Source organism: Rhynchophorus ferrugineus, unplaced genomic scaffold (assembly GCF_030347505.1).
Source record: "Rhynchophorus ferrugineus isolate W39M unplaced genomic scaffold, kcgeb_rfMv2 rfM2, whole genome shotgun sequence".
In the NCBI taxonomy this organism is placed as follows: domain Eukaryota; kingdom Metazoa; phylum Arthropoda; class Insecta; order Coleoptera; family Curculionidae; genus Rhynchophorus; species Rhynchophorus ferrugineus.
The window spans coordinates 71,343,676-71,367,411 of NW_027472581.1; the positions used below are offsets into that span (position 1 = coordinate 71,343,676).

General features: G+C 31.0%; 1 protein-coding gene across 2 annotated transcripts in view; it reads right to left on the bottom strand.

Moving 5' to 3' along the window:
• Window positions 1-356: 356 nt before the first annotated feature.
• The window catches only part of LOC143190354 (orexin receptor type 2), a 419,319-nt gene continuing 395,939 nt past the window's right edge, over window positions 357-23,736 (bottom strand). The window contains exons 7-9 of one of the 2 annotated variants that reach the window (XR_013004215.1): window positions 17,978-18,199; window positions 1,381-2,466; window positions 357-1,337 (exon numbers count right to left, since the gene is read on the bottom strand). Coding sequence is in view for 1 of the 2 variants with exons in the window: in XM_076394586.1 (XP_076250701.1) it covers window positions 18,007-18,199 (193 nt within the window). In the remaining variant the exon portion in view is untranslated. Of the gene's footprint in view, window positions 2,467-17,977; window positions 18,200-23,736 lie in introns of both variants that reach the window. The other variant, XM_076394586.1, reaches the window with a different exon arrangement.

Consider the following 23,736-nt stretch of genomic DNA (forward strand, 5'->3'; position numbering starts at 1 on the left):
ATTCAACTTCTCAATTCACACTAATTACCGCAAAAGTATTTTGAACAAGTTTTAAACTGTAAACCCAATCGTTTGATATATTACTAAAAAGTATATCTCTTCATGGGCTGCCTTAGATTTTGTATAAATTGTGCAACAACTTCTATAATATTATTTACGTACATATATTTTCTATTAAATTTAATTATTTATGGATTATTTCTGAGCAATAAGATTTGGTTCATAATTTCATATGATACGATAGACGTTTTATATCAGCCGCAATTATTATTTGGATGAATGTATCTAATTCAATTTTTATGTTATTTTGTCCATCATATTGTTTTGTCGAGGAATAGATAAAAATAAAAGACGAATAACATTTAACCACTTATAATTTTATTATAAATTGTATAAATAGCAAACCACTAATACAAAATACCATTTATATTAAACAATAATGTTTATATAATTTTCATTTTATATCAAACGAAGCATGCCCCAAATTAAGGAACAATAAATACACCGCAACAATATGTCGATAATTTGGACGTTAAATTTCCAAAATTTTAAGTGGGATACACTTCAGATGTTTGTTAAAAGTTGGCCTCCATATTTAAATCTATAAAATATACGTATATAAAGTTAATAAAACACTACACCCGGTTCAGTAAAAGTTACAAGAGAATGCTTTCAACATCAAAAGCTTTGATATTGGTAAATACATTTGCTTTTACATTACAAATATTAGTACTTGTTTTTTTTTGTACAACAATGAAAAATGCAATTTTTTGGCAACTATATACATAAATTCTCTTATATTAGTATTTCAAATTATTAAACAATTAATATTTATAAATATTATCTAACATTTTAAGGTCTAGTTTACACTTATACAGTTTTTTAAACAAATAACATCTTATACTATTTTTGTGTAATATAACATACAGACAATCTAATTAATAATAATGGTTATCTCTATGAAATATGCATAGATTATCTTAACTGTAACATCATTATTGAGCATTCTAGACGTTGATCCCATATGACTTTAACTATGAGATACGGGGGTTGTATGATAAGTACTATGCCTAGATTAGATATAATGCTGTAGGTTAAATGATATTTATAATAATATTATGAAAAGTTGCTACGTATTTTAATTTTCAATTGGAGTAAAATAATTTATAAATAAGGAGAATATCGAACAGGTATAATAAGAGCATATTTAATAAGAATTTCACATATTTCTCTTATTAGTTATAAAATGTTGAACACTGTCCGTACCATGTCAAGATACATTTGTGCAAAGTAAAAGTAAAATAATAATTATATTTTAACTAGTGCGAAAAAGCTTTCTCCATAAAAAAGGCTTCATAGCAATTATACACAGTTTAAAACAATTATACATCTGATAATCAAATATTCTTATACATATGTCATATTTCAAGATGTTAAAGCGAAATTTGATTTGTGCAGTGATCTTTATCATCAGTTGATAATTATTGTTGAATTATGGATTCAAAAATATATAAAGGCTTTTGATTAATTATATCAATCTTGATAATGATTTAGTTGAATTAGAAAATAAATTTTGTGTCTAAAAATTAATTTTCTTTGTCAAGGCAAGGTACTTGTCACTCAACCCTTGTATAGCGTCATCAACTACAATTAATATGAAAAATAATATTTAGAGATATCGAAGAGATATTTTCTGCTTCGGTACATTTCACTAAAAGTCGAAGACTCGATAATATATATTACCCATTAATAGGATTTATTTAACATTTAAAAAAGGAAATTTTAACGATGTATCGTTAAGATTTATCCTAATAGATTCCTGTAAATTTATAACATACGTGCGTACATTTAATATAATAAAACAGCAATAGCTGTAATCTTCATATACAAACATTAATTTTTAATTAGTTCTGTTAATTTTTTATTCACCTTATAAATAGAGAAAAATTTAAAATCATGTACAGTTTGTAAAATAATAACAACAACAATCATTCAAGTAAACTATTGCTTTTACAGAAACAGATTCCATAAATTTAAATGAAACTTTTCATAGACAGATAAGCAAATATAGAGTAACATAATTTGATGCAGTTTTACTGAATTTTGTTAAAGAAATAAATTTGTTTTAGTTATTGTCATTGAAAAGCATACTGTTTTCTATTCACGTATTAAGGTGTACGTAATACATCTATACAATATACTCTGTAATTATAAAAGTTGATTAATGACAAGAACAATAATACAAATATGTCATTTAAATCTTAAATATTGGCACCTATACAAAAGGTTTTTCTTTTTAACATTACGTATTAAGTAAATAAAGCCTTTAGCAATGGACAATCTTTCGAAATGTACAAGCCTAAAAACTACTTTTAAATTTCCTAGGTAATATTTCTTGGTTAGTTAGTCGTCTGTCCCACTTCCTATATTAATTGCTCCACACGAAATAGGTTTGTAGATAAACTCCTGTAACACATAATAAAGGAAGATTAAGAATCTTATTTAATATAAGACACGTGTTGGATGTTTAGACCCTTATGGTCTATGGCTATATATTTTTCATGGTACTCAATTTAGGAACAAAATCACAATATAACGAATGGCTATTATATATATTTTTTCTTTGAGTCGTAATTCTCCTTTGTTCTGTTTGCCCTTTGGGATCGTCGAGGGACAAATAAGAATTCAAAATGCTAACAATGCTGTATTGTTGCAAAAACTTCTTGACCTTAGCTACTAACACATTTTTCATTTTTATATGTGCACATTTATATATATATATATATATATATATATATATATATATATATATATATATATATATATATATATATATATGCATTTTGTGCATTTATTCTATATATATATATATATATATATATATATATATATATATATATATATATATAGGCATAGGTCGGGAGCGCATGTTGCACGCGCCTGCTACGACCATCAGTGAACGTCAAGTGCCGACCGCCGTAGCTCAGCATTATATGTCATTCGTTTTCTAGTGTGGGAAGGCGTTAAAAAGACGTACATTTTTCTTCGTTTGCGAAATCAGTTCGGTAGTGAGTGCCTGAGTAGGGCTGCCACGTTTAAATGGGCCAAGGTATTCAAGAATGGCCGCATGATTGTCGACTGCGAACCAGCATCACACCAGACAATATTCGCCGCATAGAACAACTCATTCTGGAGGACCGTAGGGTGAAAGTTCGAGACATTTCAGCTGAACTCGGCATAAGTATTGGTAGTCCACGTCATCCACGAACACCTTCAATATCGCAAAATAACGGCGCAATGGATTCCTAAACTGTTGAACTTCGAGCAAAAATTTACGCGGTTGAAAGTTTGTGGCCGCTTGCTGACGCGATACGAGGCGGAAGGGGATGGATCTTAAAGCAAATCCTCACTACAGACGAGACACGGGCACACTATTACACTATTGAAAGCAAAATGTCGTCTAAAGAATGGAGGAAAAAAGAGGAAGGGGTGCCAGTCAAAGCAAAGACAACCAGGTTCGCGGGTTAGGTTTTGTTTACGGTGTTCAGGGGCCGACGGGGCGTGCTGTACGTTGATTTCCTGCGCACCCAACGTACCATTAATGCTGCATATTACTCTAACCTTATGAATCGGAGGAGCATTCCAGTATGAAGTGCGATTCTTCTCCAGGATAACGCGCGCCCTCATACCCTGTTCCTTATCAAGTCTCACGCTTGATGCAATATCGGAATTTGGGTGGGAAATATTGAAACACACCCCTACAGTCCGAATTTATCACCGTGTGACTACCATCTATTTGGAGTACTGAAAGAAGCCCTCGGAGGTCAAAGATTCAACACCGACGACGAGGTAGAGAAGTTCGTTCGCAAATAGCTGTCCGAGTTACCCAAGGAATTCTTCGATACCGGCATCAAAAAACCTCTGGAAAAATGAACAACATGAGTAAATAGTGAAGGGAAATACCTAGAAAAACTGTACATTTTTGTAAATTTTTTTATTAGTAAATAAATGTGTCAGAGTATATGTCTCGATTATATTTGAACCACCCTCGTATTTTAAAATTATTATTTACTGTTTATTTATATAGCTTTCATATGTTATCATTAGTTGTCATTGAAGTCATGGATCAAGATTTTGTTTCAGACGAAAAACTGAAAATCACTAGCTTCTTTTCTAGCTAGACTAAAAATTTTTCAATTGCAATAACTTTTAACTAAGTAAACGAATTACATTTCATTTATATCTGGAAGTAACAATGATAGATGATATGTCATGTCATGAATTGACTTACAGTGTCTACAATTAATTTGCTTTCCTAGTAATGAATAAATAACCTAAGGTTGTGTATCGTCGGTTGGATAGATATTTTGTAGATCCTTGGGTGTTCAGATCCACACTTGCTCATGTCACATTCAAGCTTGTTTGTATTTTACCCTCTTCTATTTATATCTTCAATAATTTTTCGCCTTATTCAACCAGACCATGGTTTTTCACATTTATTTTGGTATTTCATTATTTTGTTAAATTACATTTGGAATTTTTCTCATTTTGCTTCCTCGGATCTGCACTTAATTTGTTTTATTCTTTATGCCGCATTGGCGTACAAATATTGCCAAGAAGTGCTCAACAAATTATAGAGATTAATCAGATACATTTTTTCCTTCTTTCCTTAAATTTGAGTTTTGCGACGAGAAAGCGTCATTCGCGGTAACTTTTCTATTACTTTATTAAACTGAAGATGAGATCCATTAATACCATGCCTTTGAAAGCACACAGTAAAAACTGTTTTATGGTCTATAAATTAGTTTTAAACGGTTTTAAACAGCATCGGGCCTATTTGTAACCAATCGCATGTTGAAGTCTCATTGACGGGCTTTACTTTTCAGTATGTTTCAAGTGTGAACAAAATTTTGCGTTAAAAAATTTTGAATTTGTACCGAGTAAATTACGTTTCACTTTTTTACTCGATGTTCTGGATAGCTATAAAAATTTGAAGCATTACTCGATGATACTATCAAGGGGGATCTCTATTGACTACAGTTGTTAAAAACACAACAAGATCATTCTTTGACATGACAGCGTTCGACCACATAGCTCGATGTTGCAAAATCGGTTAAAATATACTTGGAAATATTAAAATAGGAAGTGATGCCCCACCCGCCCTATTCTCCAAACTATTTCCTTTTATTACTACTTGTTCTGACATATAGGTGTTTTACGAAGATACCAAAAAATGAGTCTATATGTAAAAATGATTGAGCCTCAAAAAATACATCGGTTTTTGGAGATGGAAGCCATAAATTGCCTGAAAGCTGGGAAAAATAGCGGCTGACGAGACTTTGATTTAAATTTCATTGTACCGATTTTTCACAATAAAGCTTCAAATAAAAAAATCCTTCAAGACTAATTTAATAAATAAAAATAATAATAGGCCTAATAATAGGCCTCTTGGTAATGATTTTAACAAGGACGGTACATTCGGCATCGAATACAAAAATGTAGTGGAAAGATGAAAGTGCATGAATATGGATTAACAAGTTGCAACTATTAAACTATGTCATAAATCCATTATATGCCGTATTCACCAGATATTGCGCCTTCTGACTGACACCAGTTTCGACCGATGATCCATTTCCTGACCTGATATTTATTTGTAAACTTTATATGTGATATTTTACTTTTATTCTGTATTTTTTCTTTTGATATTTTTTGTCAGTATAGTTCTTAAGGATTTTATTTGCCATTATTTCTAAATCGTTTATTGTAATGAAATTTTATTTGCGAGAGAAAGTTCTTGTCTATTAACTTTATATACTCCTTCGGTCTATATTTGGGTTTACTAATTAAGATGAATTTGATGAACCGTCATCTATATGATGCTATCGATCGTTAGCCTAATAAATTGTCGTTTAAACGATCAGTTTATCACGTTTCATGTTTTTTTAGATACCCCGGAGATCTATATTAATGGCTATTTTATTTCTATGTAACCAGTGGTTTATTAAATAAATTAAACACGAAATAATTGAATATAAATTTATATATTATTAATAATATAAGGTGTTCAATAAGTTTGCAGATCATCAGCAAATTAATGGCGATATCTTTGTTATGTAATGATGGAAAGTCGTATCGAAATAGTAATTTTTTATTAGTATTATTTCATTATCTAATATAACAATCTAGTATATTCATACTAATAAGCTATTCGTTTTTATCCTAATTAGGTACGGGTTTAAAATCAAAAAGTACTCATTACGATAGGCATATTGGGCTTATCATCTATGCCATCGTTTTTAATGTGCACTGAGTTTTACTTATAACTTCACTGAACTAGATCAAATGGTTTTACTCTAATATAGTTATATTTATTAATTATAATATTATATAATAGAAGCCATTATTATCTAGGAATTGAAGAGCCTCTGATGTACTGATGGAGCCTCTGTTCATGTCTGTGGGCATAGTTCTTGATAACCTTATCGGCAGTTTCTATCTTCAGGTCCTTATGCAGATAGTCGTTATGAATTTACAATGGAGCATCAGCAATATATCGCAGTGCCTTGTTTTCGAATCTTTGTATATTTCTATTTCTTTGGCTGATAGAGTCCCAGAGTTAAACACAACTCCATACTGGTTTCAGGAGTTGTTGATAAAGAAAAAGATTATTATATATTGACATAGCTGAATAACCAGTACATTTTTGTATACCAGCTTGAGTTCTTCCCTTTTTTTCTTAACTTGTGGCTTCCACCTGAGTTTAATACCAAAGGTCATGCTAAGATATTTGACTGTATTTCCGCACGGGGCTACTTGCTGATTTATATATACTGCCTTCTGTTTATACTGCCTTTCCTTGTTACTTATTGAAATTTTTTTTTGTTTGTGTTTTCAATTTTCAAGGAGCTTTTTTCTTACTAACGTCTAAGGTATTAAAATAAAAGTAATTAAAAGTATTTTAAATTTTATGTCCACATTCAATAAAGAATTATTTATTAGAGTAATTAGGGTAATTTTGTTTAGTATAAGTTGTAGTGTTTTACTATCGTTGCCTTCCTGTGGTTTTACTTAACTATTCGTCTCTATTTCGGTTATGGAAGCATAATTCGGGTTTTCTCGGTTAGTTATGCTTTCTTTTTGTACCTATAGTGATATGTGTTAGATGAATATGTTTCTATAATGATTGTAAGTGGACTCGTTTGTTTAAGAGTGAAAAATGGATGATTCCAATACCATTTCGCAGAGAAACATGTAAAGCTTGTAAAACATGTCAAAACTTTAAATGTAAAATATTTGAAAAATCTGAATTGTCTATATATGACAAATTGTAACAATGCCCAAGTCTCGGAGCCATACAGAGGGATTGGTAAGATAAGCGTCCGACTGAGGCGGATTTTAGTCGTGATTGTAATATTTCTCTCTATCACACATACCATCTAAGAGAGGCAAAAAGTCCTATAGATTGGACCTAGGTTGATTAGGCTTATTTATTCGGCCATTATCATTATCGTCAACCCATAGCTTGGCTTCGGGAATTGTCTACTTCTCAACCGATACGCTGCGGTTGGTATTGTAGGACTTGCTAGAGATTTTGCATTATATTGACAAGGAAAATTTCAATACTATACTAGATGCCAAGAGACATGTCGATAAAATATTTTTTGCATAAAAAATTTGAATACTAAGGACATCTCCTTTACAGTTATTTGTAAAAGAAATTTCATGCAGATTTATAGCATCGAGCTTATATTATTAAATAAGATATAATAGTGGTACTGACAGATATATGTAACTATAAAGCCCATAACATCTCACTATTTTTTAATAAAAAAACGGCTACATTAGTGTCATTATATACACAAATTCGTACCACTGACATTGAAATATAACCGCATAGACTGGGCTTTCCATTTGCGTATAATTAATTACCGACCTATTTCGCCGAAATAGAGCGGCCAATAGAAGAGTTTCTGAACGTAGCCAAATTGATCGCACGTGTTTCAACTTTGGTTTTATTAAAATGGGTCCCCGTGATGATGATTGCCAAACATGTGTCCATCCGAGGACGTTCCCTGGACGCTGGTTATTTAAGTTTAATAACTCCCCGGATTTCGAAATAAGCTTAATTTACATGATTTGTAGTACTATAAAGGTCATATTTAATGGACTGCTTCCTAATTTTCGCAGGTTTATCCTTCATTGGATATATAAATTTGGTATTAAAATGTTATTCAAAGAAATTTTATTTATCTGCTATAGCCAAGGAATTAATCTCGTCTGGACATGTTCAAGACTGTAAAATGCGACAATGAAAAAATTTCGATGTCATGAGAAGGAGAAAGCCGATATTTTTTAACACTTTTTATGACGTATATAAATTACTTTTAAAGATTTTTTTTAATATGAAGCTTTATTGCGAAGCTTCAGTATAATGTATATTATTCAAAGTGTTGTTCATTGATAGATCCTATTCGTTCCTATTTACCATATTCCATCTCGAAAGAACGATGCATCTTTTCAGAGTATCCACTAATCGACTCATTTTTTCGTGTCTTTATGAGAAGTGAAGCACTGATCAGACAAGTCACGATTCTTATGTTGGCACAAGTAGTAGACGACGGGTGGGGCAACAATTTCTATGCAACATGCCATTTCTCACATAGTGTTTGGCTCAAATCAATCAGTTGTAGTCAATAGTGATTCTCGTTGATAGTTTCGTTAAGGTTGAAGGATTTATTTTTCAACATTTCCCGCAAACGCGATTTATTCAGCAGATATTTTCAACGCACTAAAAACAGTTTTTATTCACGCTTCAACGAAATGATACTTACTGGAAAGTGAAGCGTGTAAGTGAGGCTTCAACATGAAGTTGCTTACAAATATATGCGATAATATTTAATACATAATAATAACAATTATTTTAAATCATTTAAAATTAATTTGTAGACCCGATAACTATATACGTTAACTCGCTTTTAATATTTATTAGAGAATAATGTACAGTTTTAGCTTTTAGTTTTATTTATTTACTATATAACCTATTATTTTTTAAAAATAATTATTTTAATATTTCGTACCAATATTTTGTTCCTCTTTTTTTAAATCTGAAGTAACTTGAATTGAATCTAAAATGAATGCAAAATCAAAAATTAATGTGATTTTCCCTACTTTGTCCGCTCTGATTTTAGCAAATTTAAAATAAATGTTTCGAAAACTTCATTCTTTCACAGTTCTGTACCCTATGTTGTTCTAACGCCACTGCTATTACATGACTTTGCTTCGATGTACTTCTATCGCACAAAAGTTCTTGAATTTCCCATGTTTCTTCGACTCATGCAGTCGGTCTCTGTTTAGCTTTCGGCTCATAAGTATATAAGCTATAAAATGAGAGATATTCAAACACAAAAACTTTTAATTTACTTACTAAATATCTTAAAGGAAATAACAGGCGACTGGTTGAATTACGATACAAAGACACTGACGATGACGATGAAAGACACTGATGGTAAAAACAAGTAAAAATCACTCCGACCTCTATTTTAAAATATCTCTCTCTCGTTAATAGATAGCCTCTCATATCACAGTGTAGTTCGTAGCCAGTGCAGTAGTAGTCGTATAGTGTATTTAACATATATTCATGATTCATCGCTTGTGTAGATATTATACATAGATTTTGATGAGTCTTGAAAGTATTTCTTAACATTTTATTGCTTCAAAATGATAATGTAGCTTCTTAATTTATTCTATGAAGGCAAAGACGAATGTTGCGCCATATTCTTCTATTCTCAGGACTTATTCATAATCTATAGAACATGTTCATTACAGCTGGATGTTTAGAGACAAAAGAAAGCCTGCTCTAAAATAAAACAACATATATACACAGGAATTGTATTGAAGTCACGAAAATATCACGATGGCTATATTTACTGATGAAACTGCGACTTTTGCTGTCGGAGACAATAGCGAAGAATCTAAACGAAATTATAAATAATTTGACACAATCTTGAAAAATTAACGAAAATAAATCTGTGCATATACAGTTTACTTTTAATCAGACCACACAAGCAACCATAACAATAAATAATACTATCATTCCATCTAGCAACAACGTTAAGTATCTCGGAATGAATCTTAATGCAAAACTTCACTGGAAGGAATATTTAGAAAAGAAAAGTAAATAACGGAAATTAAAATATAGGAAAATGTATTGGTTAATTGGAAGAAAATTACAATTATCAGTATATAATAAATTGCTATTAGACAAGGAATTATTGAAAACTATATGAATATGCGGAAGTCTGGAATAGGGATGTTCTGGGAAAACAATATGGATCATACAGGACTGAGTACTTACATCGAGACATTCAGATACTGACTGTTACTTAGCAAATCAAAAGTACTGCAAGGATACATCAGGACAGACTCCATTCTAATCTCAATATTGAAGTAAAACAACCTTTGGATAACAAAACACAACAGGATACGAGCTCAAAAGATTTGAATTAAACCATTTGATCTTCTGTAGTGTAGTGAGGTTAATTTAATTGAAAAACAGTAGTGTTGATATATAAACATTATTACACAAGAGGATAATAGGTCTGATGATATATACTTAGATTTAAGTTATTGTAAAGACAAATTGTGGGTTACTCGGCAACGACTAGTAACAATGTAATAAATAAATTTAAAAAACTCTTGATTTATACTTGTCCCAGGATGTTGATAATGCCCTAGGATGCTTCACACTCACGGTACGTCACTTGACGATGTTGCTTTGTAAGATCACATGCAGCATTGATGTTTTCTGGCACAACTGAGTTTGGATGGTATTCGTCCTGGAGCGAGCCTCGTTTGAATTCATTGTACCAATTTCTATAGTTATCTAAGATGGCGTTTTACCATTGCATAATCAACTTGCTAATCTATATCGAAAGTTACTAAAAGGAATACGTAAGTCATTGTCTTACTTTATGTATCGCTTGAAACAACAGCAAGTTAGGGACAATTCTAGGGGCGATAGTAGAAATAAATCTAAAAGCAGATCGAAATAGATATTGATCATGTACTTTTATTCTGACAATCTTACAGTTTATAAATTAAATCTTGTGATTGCAATTGATCGTGCTTTGAAAATCTAGATTATATTGAGTATTAAAATATTTGTAAAATTTTAAATTTATACCTTAAACGTTTTTCTTACTGGACTATAAAACTTATTGATGGTTATATATTAGCTTCATTAAACATCTACGAAGGTAACCATAATTAGAAATTATCTTTTACATTAGCCTCACGCCGGACTTAATGAGATAATAATTTACTTATATCAGCCAATTCCCTAAAATATCTCGCAGGAAAAAAAATAGCGAATTAGGTTTTTCCGTATTATATTTCGAAATGAGAAAGGAGCTCTAGAAGAATGAAAAATATTTTACGACCAAAATACAACCACAATAGGATTACGGTTTGAGAGATAATCTCATAATAATATACTTTTATTGTAAGTATTATGCCTTTATTTTTGAGATAAAAGTAATATTGAAATCTCTCTTCTGAACAAAAAAATCGAATTACGAATTTTTGGGACGTTATATACTCGAATTGGATATTTAAGTTATTTTTATATGTCCATAAAAACTCATGGTTTGTTTTTTACTAAATATATCATATTATGGTTAGATGTTATTAAAGTAAGGTTTTTTTTTGCAAACGCAAATGTTATATGTTATTTATTATTTATTACGTTTTCACTGATGTTTTACTTATTTATTTTAACTCGATCATATCTATATAATTCAAAGAAACCACTTAATAACTGAACAAATGCTGACAAGCCTACTAAGAAAGGTATTTAGAAAACTCACCAACTTGATTAATGCAGCATTAATGTACCAAATGAAGTAATTACTATGGCTTCAGTTGCTGGTGATATTGCGATACTTCTCATTGGAGACAATAGCGAAGATGTAACCAGATAACTGGACCCAGAAATTGAGAATAAAACTCTACGAGAGTATCAATCAATGCATATTGAATTTACCTATAACCAAATTGTTTATTTACCAATAAATATGAATAATATTATTACCTCATACAGTAACAATACTAAGTACCTTGTGACGAATCTTGGTGAAAAGCTTTGCTGTACAAACAAATAATAAAAAAGTAAGAGAGTAAAAAGTATCACAGCAAGACCACTGGACCTTCCTAGAAAAGTACCTATATTTAAGTCACTCTGGAGACAAATTGTAAAATATCTATAAAAAATATATTTTCTAATATATTAAAGTTTATTTTGTATAAAATCATTTCACTGCGTAATAATATTTTTTTGATAAATTGGAACTTATAAGGGTTACATGTTGTTTGCCTGTTTGTATTTTTTTTTGTATGAAAAAGTTTTATATATATGTAATTATTCCTCGTGTTTGGAGAAAGTTTGTTCACGTGTCCGATTGTTATTTACCTGAAGAGGTTTTTTAAATAATTGGGTAGGTGGAAAGTTGGAATTGAGTTATGTTTGCATAAATCAGAATACATAACAATAATTATGCGATCCAAATAGTATATTTTATTGGACATTAACATAAGTCGAATTGTTTAAAATTGCCTATATAAAAATTATTTTATTATTAATATGTTTTTCATGGGTACTTATTCTTTTTGATGCTGGTAGTATTTGAGATTTATTTGCCAAAATATTATATCTCTTGATTTGTTTATTAATTAATAATATATTGTGGTTTGTCCAAGAAACGTGGTGTATCAGTTTATCGGTAACGGTTCGATTCTGTTTTTCCTGACATATATAATACCTCTGGTTATATTTATTGAATGAAGCCATACTATAGCGCGCTTGAAAGATAAGATTCCATAAAATATACTGAAGATGCAGATAGCGTCATTCGTTTACTCTATTAAAAATTATTGCGTTTTAAAAATTTGCAGCAATTTGCAATTCCAGAAAGTGATTTTCGTCATATTTTGCTCTTTACTTCTGAAAAATGTTAAAATGAACTGCAGGCTTATCGGTGGTGTAGTGTTTAGGGTAGTTACTGTTTACGCGAACACCAATATCATAATCATCATCAATCGATAAAAATCTTGAGGTAAGTTGCCACAATTCATAACGCGTCGTGATTATGAAATTAAACATCGACTATACAACAGTCTTGAACTATTTGGAACAGTTTATTTTGAAACATTTAATGGACTGAGTTTCTTTTTCTGAATGAATACTAAAGTGAAATGAAAACAATTTAAAGTGAAGTGAACTAAACTGAACGGGTGATGGAAAAAAATTACGAAAGGTAGTAATGTGCAAAATAGGCCATGGTTAAAAAAATACCTCAGAAAAGGGGAAAACTTTTTGAGGAAAACGTGGGCACCTGGATTTTAGTGAAATTTGGCACCGTTAAAACATATATTGAGGAAGAATTTCCAGGTCTAAAATTTTTGTGTAATATGCACTACAAATAAATAAATTCCAATAAAACGAAATGTACCCAAATCAAGCAACCAGGAATAACCATCAGATCGAAATATACAAAGAAATATTTTAGACCCTGGCCGACTCGCTGCAACTCTTGTTCGGTAGATTATTCATAATTTATGATGTACGTATATCAACCACGGATGCATAATTTTTAAAATCAAAATCTGGCAATGTTGTATCGACAAATCACTGAATTTTACATTTTAAACGATATTAAAACCGAAAGTGAGTGTGTTAGAACATATTAATTTTAAGCAGTGTTATTTTCAGTTGTTCCCATGTTGTTGGAACTATTAAAGAGTTATGGCATGTTGGGATAAAAACAATTAAAAATAGTATGGTCACGTAAAATTATATTTTACATTTTTATAGAGAGAACAAATTAATGTGTCCACTTTGTCGGAAGGTGAAACAGCTGTGAAAGATCTATTCGAATATTTTATCCCAACATACATTATATCATACAAAATTCGAGAATAAGAAGAATCGTGTGTCCTCTTTGTTGATAAGATATTTAGAATTTCGATATCAGCTTTTGATTTAGTTTATTGCTTCGTGAACAGAGAATGGCTAAGAAAAATAGTTCTTGCTTAAGGACTGATAATAATTGATATGGTTCTGAAAAAATAGTACATTGTAGTAGAGTTAATTCTAAAAGTTATTATGATTCTTCTGTAAATTTTAGTGGTATTAAATTTCGTGCTATAATTCACTTCAGATTTCTCTAGTAAATGTATAAATGCATCAATAATTAAAATGAATGTTGCCAAGAAAATTAATAAATACAAAATGGCTTCATAGAATTTTAATTCCTCATTTGTTAGTGAGTTGTCAGTTCCCACGTGGGACTTAAGATAAAGTAGAAATCAGTAGATAAAGTTTTCAAAATAATTTTACATATGATATTTTATTATAATATTGAGTGGTGTAATATTAAATTTAAACTTATTAATACTTATATATATTAACTTAACATATTCGAATTTCGACCACAGGGCGATTACTAGTATAAATAAAATTAGTTTGAAAAATATGGACAAAATTCAAAATTTTTTTTTTCATGTTAAGTATTGACTCATCAGTTTCTCTAATATTTGATAGATTTGGGACGAATAAAAGAAATCAATACATTATATATTAACTATAAAGAAAATTCAGCCATTTGATTTGTAAAAGTAAAGAGAACAAGGAAATAGTAATCAAATATATTTACTATATGAACAAAATTGCAAAGTGTTGTACATATATCTGCATTGTAAAATTAAACATTTTGGAAATATGTACCTCCTCTTTTGTAGGTTTTAAATCCATCGAATTTGGCGATATAAATTATCAGTAAGTCCCATAATATTCAATACATTTTTAATCTTAGGAATTTTTCTAATGATATTTAGTACCTGTATTTATCAGAAAAAAAAACGAAAAATAATATGGTACTTTGCAGTTTTATAGAAACCAATTAACGTAACAATTTATTTGATTTAGTCTAATTACCTGCAAAGTTTGTTAAATACTTAGAACACTACTTAGAATAATAATGCAAAAATATTCTTTCTTTTAATTAATTATTTCCATTTGCTCTTTTCTTATATTAGCTTTAGTCAACCGAGTTTACTTTGAAAAACCGGAACAATAATGAATTGATAAAATTATGGAGAAAAGGAAAGCTTATTTATATCAGACACGTGTTGGTTATTTTCTCCTTTTTCTCGTTTTCTTTGAGAGAACAGTTGTATCCCTCAATAGGATCGTTATTTTTTTCGTTAATATTCGGTATAACATATTAGAATTTTTAAGGTTTTCTTATAACATCAAGTATTCAGTATATCAAGATCTTTATGAATAAATGTATTTAGATATATATATCAATGATCCATTTAGAAATTAACGGTTTGATTTAAATATAGTACATCTATGTAATATATTAATGTAATATATATATATATATATATATATATATATATATATATATATAATATATATATATATATATATATATATATATATAATATATATATATATATATATATATATATATATATATATATATATATATATATATATATATATATAATATACTCTATATACAGACCACGGTCTCCAAGGTCTCCATATATATATATATATATATATATATATATATATATATATATATATATATATATATATATATGGAGACCTTGGAGACCGTGGTCTGTACCGACTCTTATGAGTATAGTTGGTTTGGGAGGGATAATATACCGTAGTAAATTTGAGATATTTGAAACATTATCATTAGGGTTAAGATTAACCTAAAAAATATATATAAGCGAATAGTGTAAGTACAAAATAAATATAAAACATGACTTCTTTAGTGCGTTAGATGAGAAAACGTTACAATCACTGTACAATCGATGGTCATATATATATAGTCTACTCAAAACAACAGTTAACTTACAACATCAAGATGTTTAATATATTGTCTGCAATTTGTAAATTTCAAATCGCTGTTTATTATTATTCTGATTGAAAATGCCGAAGCCAGACAGAGCAGATTGCGTTTCTAATCAGTTACTGAAATCAGTTACTGATTAGAAATCAGTTACTTCGAACAGGAACGAGATAATGGAGGCTCCCTCTTGTCAGTAAAATTTGTTAGAGAGGTAAGTATTTTTACTGTCAAATATTAAGTTGCTACTTTTTTTTATTGAAAGTGTGTTTTAGCGTCTTGCAGTTGTACTGAATATTAGTATGGACACGGTCATTGAAATATCTCAAAACATAAAAAATATAATCTTGGATTCAACGAAAAGAAACCGTCCTCATACAAAGCGGGAGACGAATTAATTAGCTTGATGTTAATTCTATAAGAGATCAAATATATGAAATGTATAAAAACAGTTAACAGTTTAGTTAATACAAAGATAATTTATTACAGTTATTACATAGGAACATCTTCTCATACACTGTTAGATAACCCAGGAAGAGGTTTAATTGAACTTTCAGGTATAGCTTTTAAAAGTATACAATTTTTAAAAGCATATAATAAAATTAAGGAAAACTGGTTATTTCAATTTGTGTATTTAGATGAGACATGAATATATCACAACAGGACCAATATACCCAATGGTTACTCATGGCAAAAAGACAATAAAAATTGTGTTAAGACAACAAACGTTGATGGAACATGGTAAACGTTGGAATAAAAATTGATTAGGTTTAATTAGTCATAACACTAACTAATAATTCATTGCAGATATATTGTTCTTCATGGTAGAAACAGGAATGGTTAATAACACCTTCGGCTTGGATGAATTTGATCACACACATTGAAGAATAAATTGACAAATTGATTGGAAATTAACAGCTTCGTTATTCGCTTGAATGAAACTTCCTCAATATGGGATTCAAGACAGGGTGATGAGAGTGGAAACAACTAAAGGTGGGTATATAATTAATATGCGGTAACTGTAGGAAATATTATAGTAGAGTGTTAAATATTTATATGTACAGATGTGTGTGTAATTGTTAAGAATATACATTAGCATTTGGTTAAAATATGCGAGCAGAGAAAGAATACTTATTGTTTTGCAGAAATGGCAAATGTACTAGGAAGAATGCATAATGTATTAAATATAGATTTATCAAGAAATGAAATATACAGGTAGTGTAAAAGAACAAACAAGGAGACATATAGTTATATTAAAAGGACTTCACAAGAAGACGCTGTAGCGAAGGAAATAAGATCTAACCGTAAAAGTTAAATATGCTTAAAAATAATAAATCAGTTTTTTAAGTTAAATTAATAGTTTTTGTGTTATAAACCCATTCTCATTTTATAACTTATCTAGTTGTCACTACTTTGAACTATTTATTATTTATTTGAACTACTATGCTAAGAGCCGCGAAGGCATTGATTGGTCCCTTTCATTTCTATGGTTCATTTGTTTTTATTTTGGCTACCATTTTCTACCAGGTACCGGAAAAATAAACAAGAGTGCTTTTAGCGTTTTTCTAGGTTTTCGTGATTAAGTTATAATCAAAATTAGTTTGTTATAATGCATATTCATTCTAAGAAATGTAATCGGGTACACAGAGAGCAAATAATAAGACATAGTTTTTCTTTCAAGAAGTTTCATCTTATTTACCAATAAATAGATCATGCAAAACACTCCAAATTATCTGCACTAAGTATGTGTGTCAGTATTGTTTATATCTGGTATGTATACAATTATATACATATGGCTTTTGTTTTCACTGTTTATATTTAAACTGTCCTTTTAGAAAGTTAACACATTTTTCCTCTTGTTACCAAAAAATGGGTGCTAGATGTAAAAATATTGCCCAAAGTATAAAAATGAATTAATGAATAACACTAAAGTTGCTTAAAAAAATTAAAGCAATGCATATTATATATTTGTTGATATTCATCGTACAAAATATGTACATTTTTACTCAAATATCAAGACGTATTTTTTAGGTAATGTGTCGAGTTAATATTACTTGTGTTTCCTTGCTTTTGGAGTTCAGCATCAAGAAGAGTTACTATCCTGTTGCAAACTGATGGTTCCATCGGATAGACCCTCCTCCAGTTGTAAATGGGATCCATGCAGGAATTTAAAACGGGAGGCAGGTGTTCCGGCAGCTGTCACAACAGTTTCATTAGAGTGTCTCATCTTTCTGTTGCTGAATCGAAAATATCCTTTCAGGCGTTCCTTAGATGATCTGCAACACAATTTTTTAATAAAATGTTAATTTTGAATATCTTTAATAATAATATGTTAAATTATTAATAGAAACAGGGAGTAATTTTCGTCGTATTTGGCTTTCTAGTTTTGCATTATCAAAAATTAAGCAGTATGTACGATAATGAGTCCTAGGACCAGTTTTTGGTACAGAAATTTCAGAAGTCTATAGTGATGGATAACTGTAGTTTTATCAGGAAAGTGGAAAAAGGTAATTGATGAAAACAGCAATTGAATTATTCATATACTAAAATGCATATAAATAAAATCTATTTGAAAAACTTGAAAACAAAATTACTTTTTCCCTAATCAACTGTATACAACTTCTTGTATACTGTAGTACTGTCGTATGTGGCCCGTATGTAGAAAATTGACAAAATATTACAGTTCTTTAGCTAACTAATTTGTTTCATATTTTGGTGAATGTCCGTCAATTTATTCGAATATTTATTCATTAATCCCAAATTCCATAACTGGTCAAATCTTGTGACACGTTCAGGAATATTATAGGGCAGTATTCTTCGAATGCCTTTTCAACCATCGGTGTAGCTCTCTGCACTTGGTGGATTGTCGAGTGGTGATTTCGAAATCCAAACTGGATATCTGGTAATTCTATAAATGTTTCAAAACTTTTGAACAACAATAACCGACGGTTCGCCCACTAAGTTCCAACCACTAAGATATATTATTTTTCAATTTTTAGTTCGAGTTTCTCCGCTTATGACAGCAATCATTTAAAAAATGTTATTAGCTGTTTTGGAAAGAATAAACAACATTTTTTAGATATATGCTCTAGGTAAAACTGAAATAAATATACAATAGGTAATAATAATATTTTAAAAGGTTTAATGAATATTTAGTATGTCCTTTGTTACAAAAACATTCAGTAAATATATTTATGTATTCACGATGTTTCGTAAATATGCCGATAAAATTTGGTATATTTTTTCCATACATATGTATTTGTAAAAAAATGGTAAATTTAGTAAGTAGAAGTTTGTTATTTTGGGATGAACTGCTTTTTATTTTAGAATTTTGTTGCCAAGCTTTTCAAGTTTTATTATTTCTTTAATGACTTAATATTATTATTTATTACATATATTATTATAATTTATTACATATTGTTTTATTAATTTATTAAATATAACAGAGTTGTATATGATAAACTACTGTAAGATATTGGATAATAAAGATGTTGCCATACTGTATGTTTATGGTGATATTTTTAAATGTTGCCATGGTTAGTTATATTTTCAATTTGTTATATCTGTGAGATTTCATCTACATTCTTGTTAGTTTTAACTTGCTTTTAAGTGAGCGACCACGATATATTTAGTTTAATCAATCCAAGCTTCATTCTGAGGACTATATACATTCGCTTATGCTAACATCAGTAACGAAGGTGATATCGGTAACTCATATATTCTTACATCATCATATAAAGATAGTCCTCGTCATATGGAAGAATACATTCAAGACCACCTGATTTTTGGCTGTGCAGACGTTTTGAGCGTGACCAGATCCTTCGTTTTTATATTTTAAGGCTCCTATTTACCAACGAGGTTTATGTGGGATGGTTACTCCTTGTCGGATTTTCCACTGTTGCCTATAAAGACATTTACACTTACAATCATAAAGTACTTCTATGCCCCAACAGGATTCGAACCCGCGACGATCGCAACAGTTGGAGGACCGTCCTGGCGCCTTAACCAACCAGATATTTTTATCACATTAATAAAGATTAATTTAAAATTTTGTTGTTTTCGGTATAAACATCAATGTATCGCTGTGATATCACTGCACGTGTATCAAAAAACACATTAAAATCGTCTATAAACTTGACTAGACATCACTCGGTATGAAAAGTGACATTTAAATAGGACGATGTCTGCCGAGCCTGCTAATATTTTCATATATTTTTTTCTGCTGATATTTCTAGAGTATTATATTACGTATGCTACAAAAAAGAAGGAACAATTCTGGTCCCTTAAATAAATACATTACGTGTTATTATCCAATAGTTTCGTTGTGTATTATGAACTTTTTTATGGCAGCCTTTTTTTTATTACAATGTGTTTACAGATCCTGTGCTGAAAAATAGAAAAGGCGCAAAAAGGTTTTTTTGTTCGATATGTTTTCGTTGAGAGATTATTTCAGGGTAAAACAATATTTCGATGGTCCTGAAATCAGGTACACGGACAATCGTATATATTTAACGCCAGTCCCACCGCAACTTGCTAAGAAATTAGTTCATGGAGAAAGTGTTAAGTATTAGGTGCTTTCATACATTTTGATCAGCGATGTCTATTTGGTGTAACTGTTAAATATCGATGGTTTTGACATATTTCTACATTAAATAATAATGTTCTATTTGGTATTATTGAGTTGTTCTGTGCATACAGATGGAATACATAAAATTACAGACAGTGATGTTTGATTTGAAGACAGCTGTTGTAAAATGGAAATGTAAAAACATTTAGAAACTTATAGTAATGGTCTTCTCATATTCCAATAGCTGGTTTTCGTTAATTAACACTATTTGAATGTAGTGGTTTGACAGTCAATGACAGAGAATGGCCTGGTGGATCAAAAAAGTTAAAGATATTAGACGAAAACCTGGTTCAAACTCTAAACGAACTTTCAGAACGCCTAGCTATTGATGAAGCAATTGTTTTCAGATGTTTACTTGCGATAGGAAAGACTCAAGTTATAATATTTAAAATATAAAACATAACACAGAGGTAGAAGAGCTGTGTGTGTGAAGAAATAACATACAGACACGGTAGACAGGATTTATACGTATTGTGTACATGTTAATGGGGACATCTTATTCGTAGGAATGTATCTTGACTTCAATAAGAAGTTTCTGGATTTTAGACAGTGACATAATTAATTAGTTATTCTTAAGAATACATTACTTAAAATAAAATGCTATATTAAATAATGAGTTAAGTGGCATTAACTAACAACTTAACAGTTAGGTTTGGAGTGTTACTAAGAGAGAAGGCATTGACGCAGATACAGTTACGCCTCTGAAAGAAGTAGTTGCATATAATAAGGAATCCGGTGGGGGAGCACCAGGAAGAAAGACGATTTGGAGCTCCTTGAATGAGCCTTCCTCCAAAGTTTGGAGACTTGACCGAGCGATAAATAAGTATGTCGTTCTCAAAAAATAGAAGGCGAGTCTTGAGTCAAGAAATTTGTATATTGAATCTAGGGCAATTATATATAAAGTAGGACTTAGAACTGAACCTTGAGGGACTCCAGTCGAAAGCGGGTAGGCGAGGGAGAGAAAACCTTCCGAACGGACTCGGAAAGATCTGCTACTGAGAAAATTCTTGACAAAGTCCAGGATATTACCGTTGAGTCCAAAGCAGTGTAAATTGTTGATGATCAAAGACATATTAACTCTATCAAATGCATTTTGTAAATCCAATAATAATGCCAGTAGGTGTTTTCTGTCCGAGTAAGCATTTCTTATATCGTTCTCTAAGCTCACAAAATGGTTAACTGTAGACCAACCAGAGCGAAACCCACACACAAAATCATATATTAACGAATGAGTTTTCAGGAACCAAGATAGACGGTTGAGGATAATATACTCGAACATCTTACAAAAAAGGTTGGTGAGGTAAATGGGACGGTACTTTCAGATATACTTTGATCAGGATAGAGTGGGACCAGGAGGCCAAAGAGGAACCAAGTGACCAAATCTCATTATAAATGTCCATGTGCAAGAGTGTGAGGGAAGGGAGATTCTTTATGATGGTGTGGAATTTGGAAGAGGAACGATAGTTGAGTTTTTTGGCAAAGATTGACCAGGACGACGACTGGCACTTAGAACAACGCAATGGGGGTGGGACATAGGGTCGAACAGGGTGCGAGAGGTAAGCAAATTTTACTCTTTCTGAGGGAGGTGAGGGACTTTCTTTTAAAATTCAGGTTCACACTATCCGTAGAGGTGGTTACTCCAACTTTGATCTGAGTGATTCTTCTCAGTCCATGCACTCCGAATGGTTTTAGGTTTTCTATTATATCCTCATCCGAGCAAAGGGTCAGTTCAGGGTGGGTGATTATACCGCGATAGTGCTTCAGAGTGGAGTGGGGCTTAACAGTCATAGGGCGGTCGCATAAGGAAGATAGTTGAAGTTTTTTAGACTCGTCGTCGCTCTTTGTAGAACCGAGTATGGAACTGCTTCTGATTTTATTCATTCTTGCAGGCTCGCCAATTTATGTCAGGATTTGATTAGATAACCTAACTGCGCTCATCTTTTCAATTGAATTACTCTTACTTGATGTAATAAAAATATGATTGCCATCGAATGGAGAGCCATTAGTATAAATCTCGTATCGGGGTCTGTTTGACCCTGGAAGAGGTGGAAGTGAATTAATGTTTTTCATGTTGTTCCTACTAGTCATAGGATGAAATATACGTCCACCGCCACAGAGCCCGGGATGTGGGCCCAACCCCATTACTACAGGAGGGTGAGTATGATACGAGGGTTGAGTTTATAGAGACTGATCATCTATTAAGCCACGCATCCTTTCGGTTCAACTCAACCTTAGTATTTGGATTTTTATTGAGATTGTCTCCTCTTAACCCAGACGGTTAAGATAATGTCCTTCGCGATTGCCCACTAGACATGATTACAGACGACAATCGCATGGCATGACTAAGGCTCAGAGGCTGAGCCCCCTAGGTGTCGTTAACCCTTTGTGAAATCCTCAAGCGACGACACAACAGCAGGGAAAAGGAACTCCGGTCCCGGTGATGTCACTCATCATACCTGATGATTCCAAGCCCCGTGGGGGGCAATAGGAATTATTTTCTCTAAAATGTAATCGATTGCTTTTTCTATATATCTGTACCTTACACCATTGAGCGTTCTGCGACGTAAATCGGTATATATAATTAGTGGCATATTGAGGATATATACCAAACTGTCACTTTCAAACTTCCAAACGTACGAAGTTTAAATACTCGTTGGTTTTATCACGTTTTCCAATTTCGTGCATAATTTCTCTTCTAGGAACCCACTACAAAGTATTAGAAAACTTATTAACTTAAAATGACTATGCGGTGAATATGTGATCAAGTGAAATAAAGATTCTTTTTTATAATTATATATAAAATCCAGGATATAAAATATTCGTAACTCTTTGGAAAGTTAAAATCTTCATAACATGTTAAAACAACAATAAAATAACCTAACAATAAAACTGCATCTTAACTTCGATCTGCTTTCTGTTCTTTCGTTATTTTTTCGAGTGGTTAGTTTCGTTCGGGAGTATACCGCTTCTGGTAGGATGCATTTGACAAAAGAGTTAATTTACTTTCTCAGCAGCGAACAAATTCAATTCAATTTTCAACCGCTTAATGGAATTGAATTGAATGTTCGTAATTTTTTCTTCTGTTGGTTGAACGACATGTAAATTAGAATCAAGAAACATTTAGCGGAAGTGACGTTTTGGGCTGAGTTGTATAAACGAATATAGTTTCCTTCCGGATAAATTAAA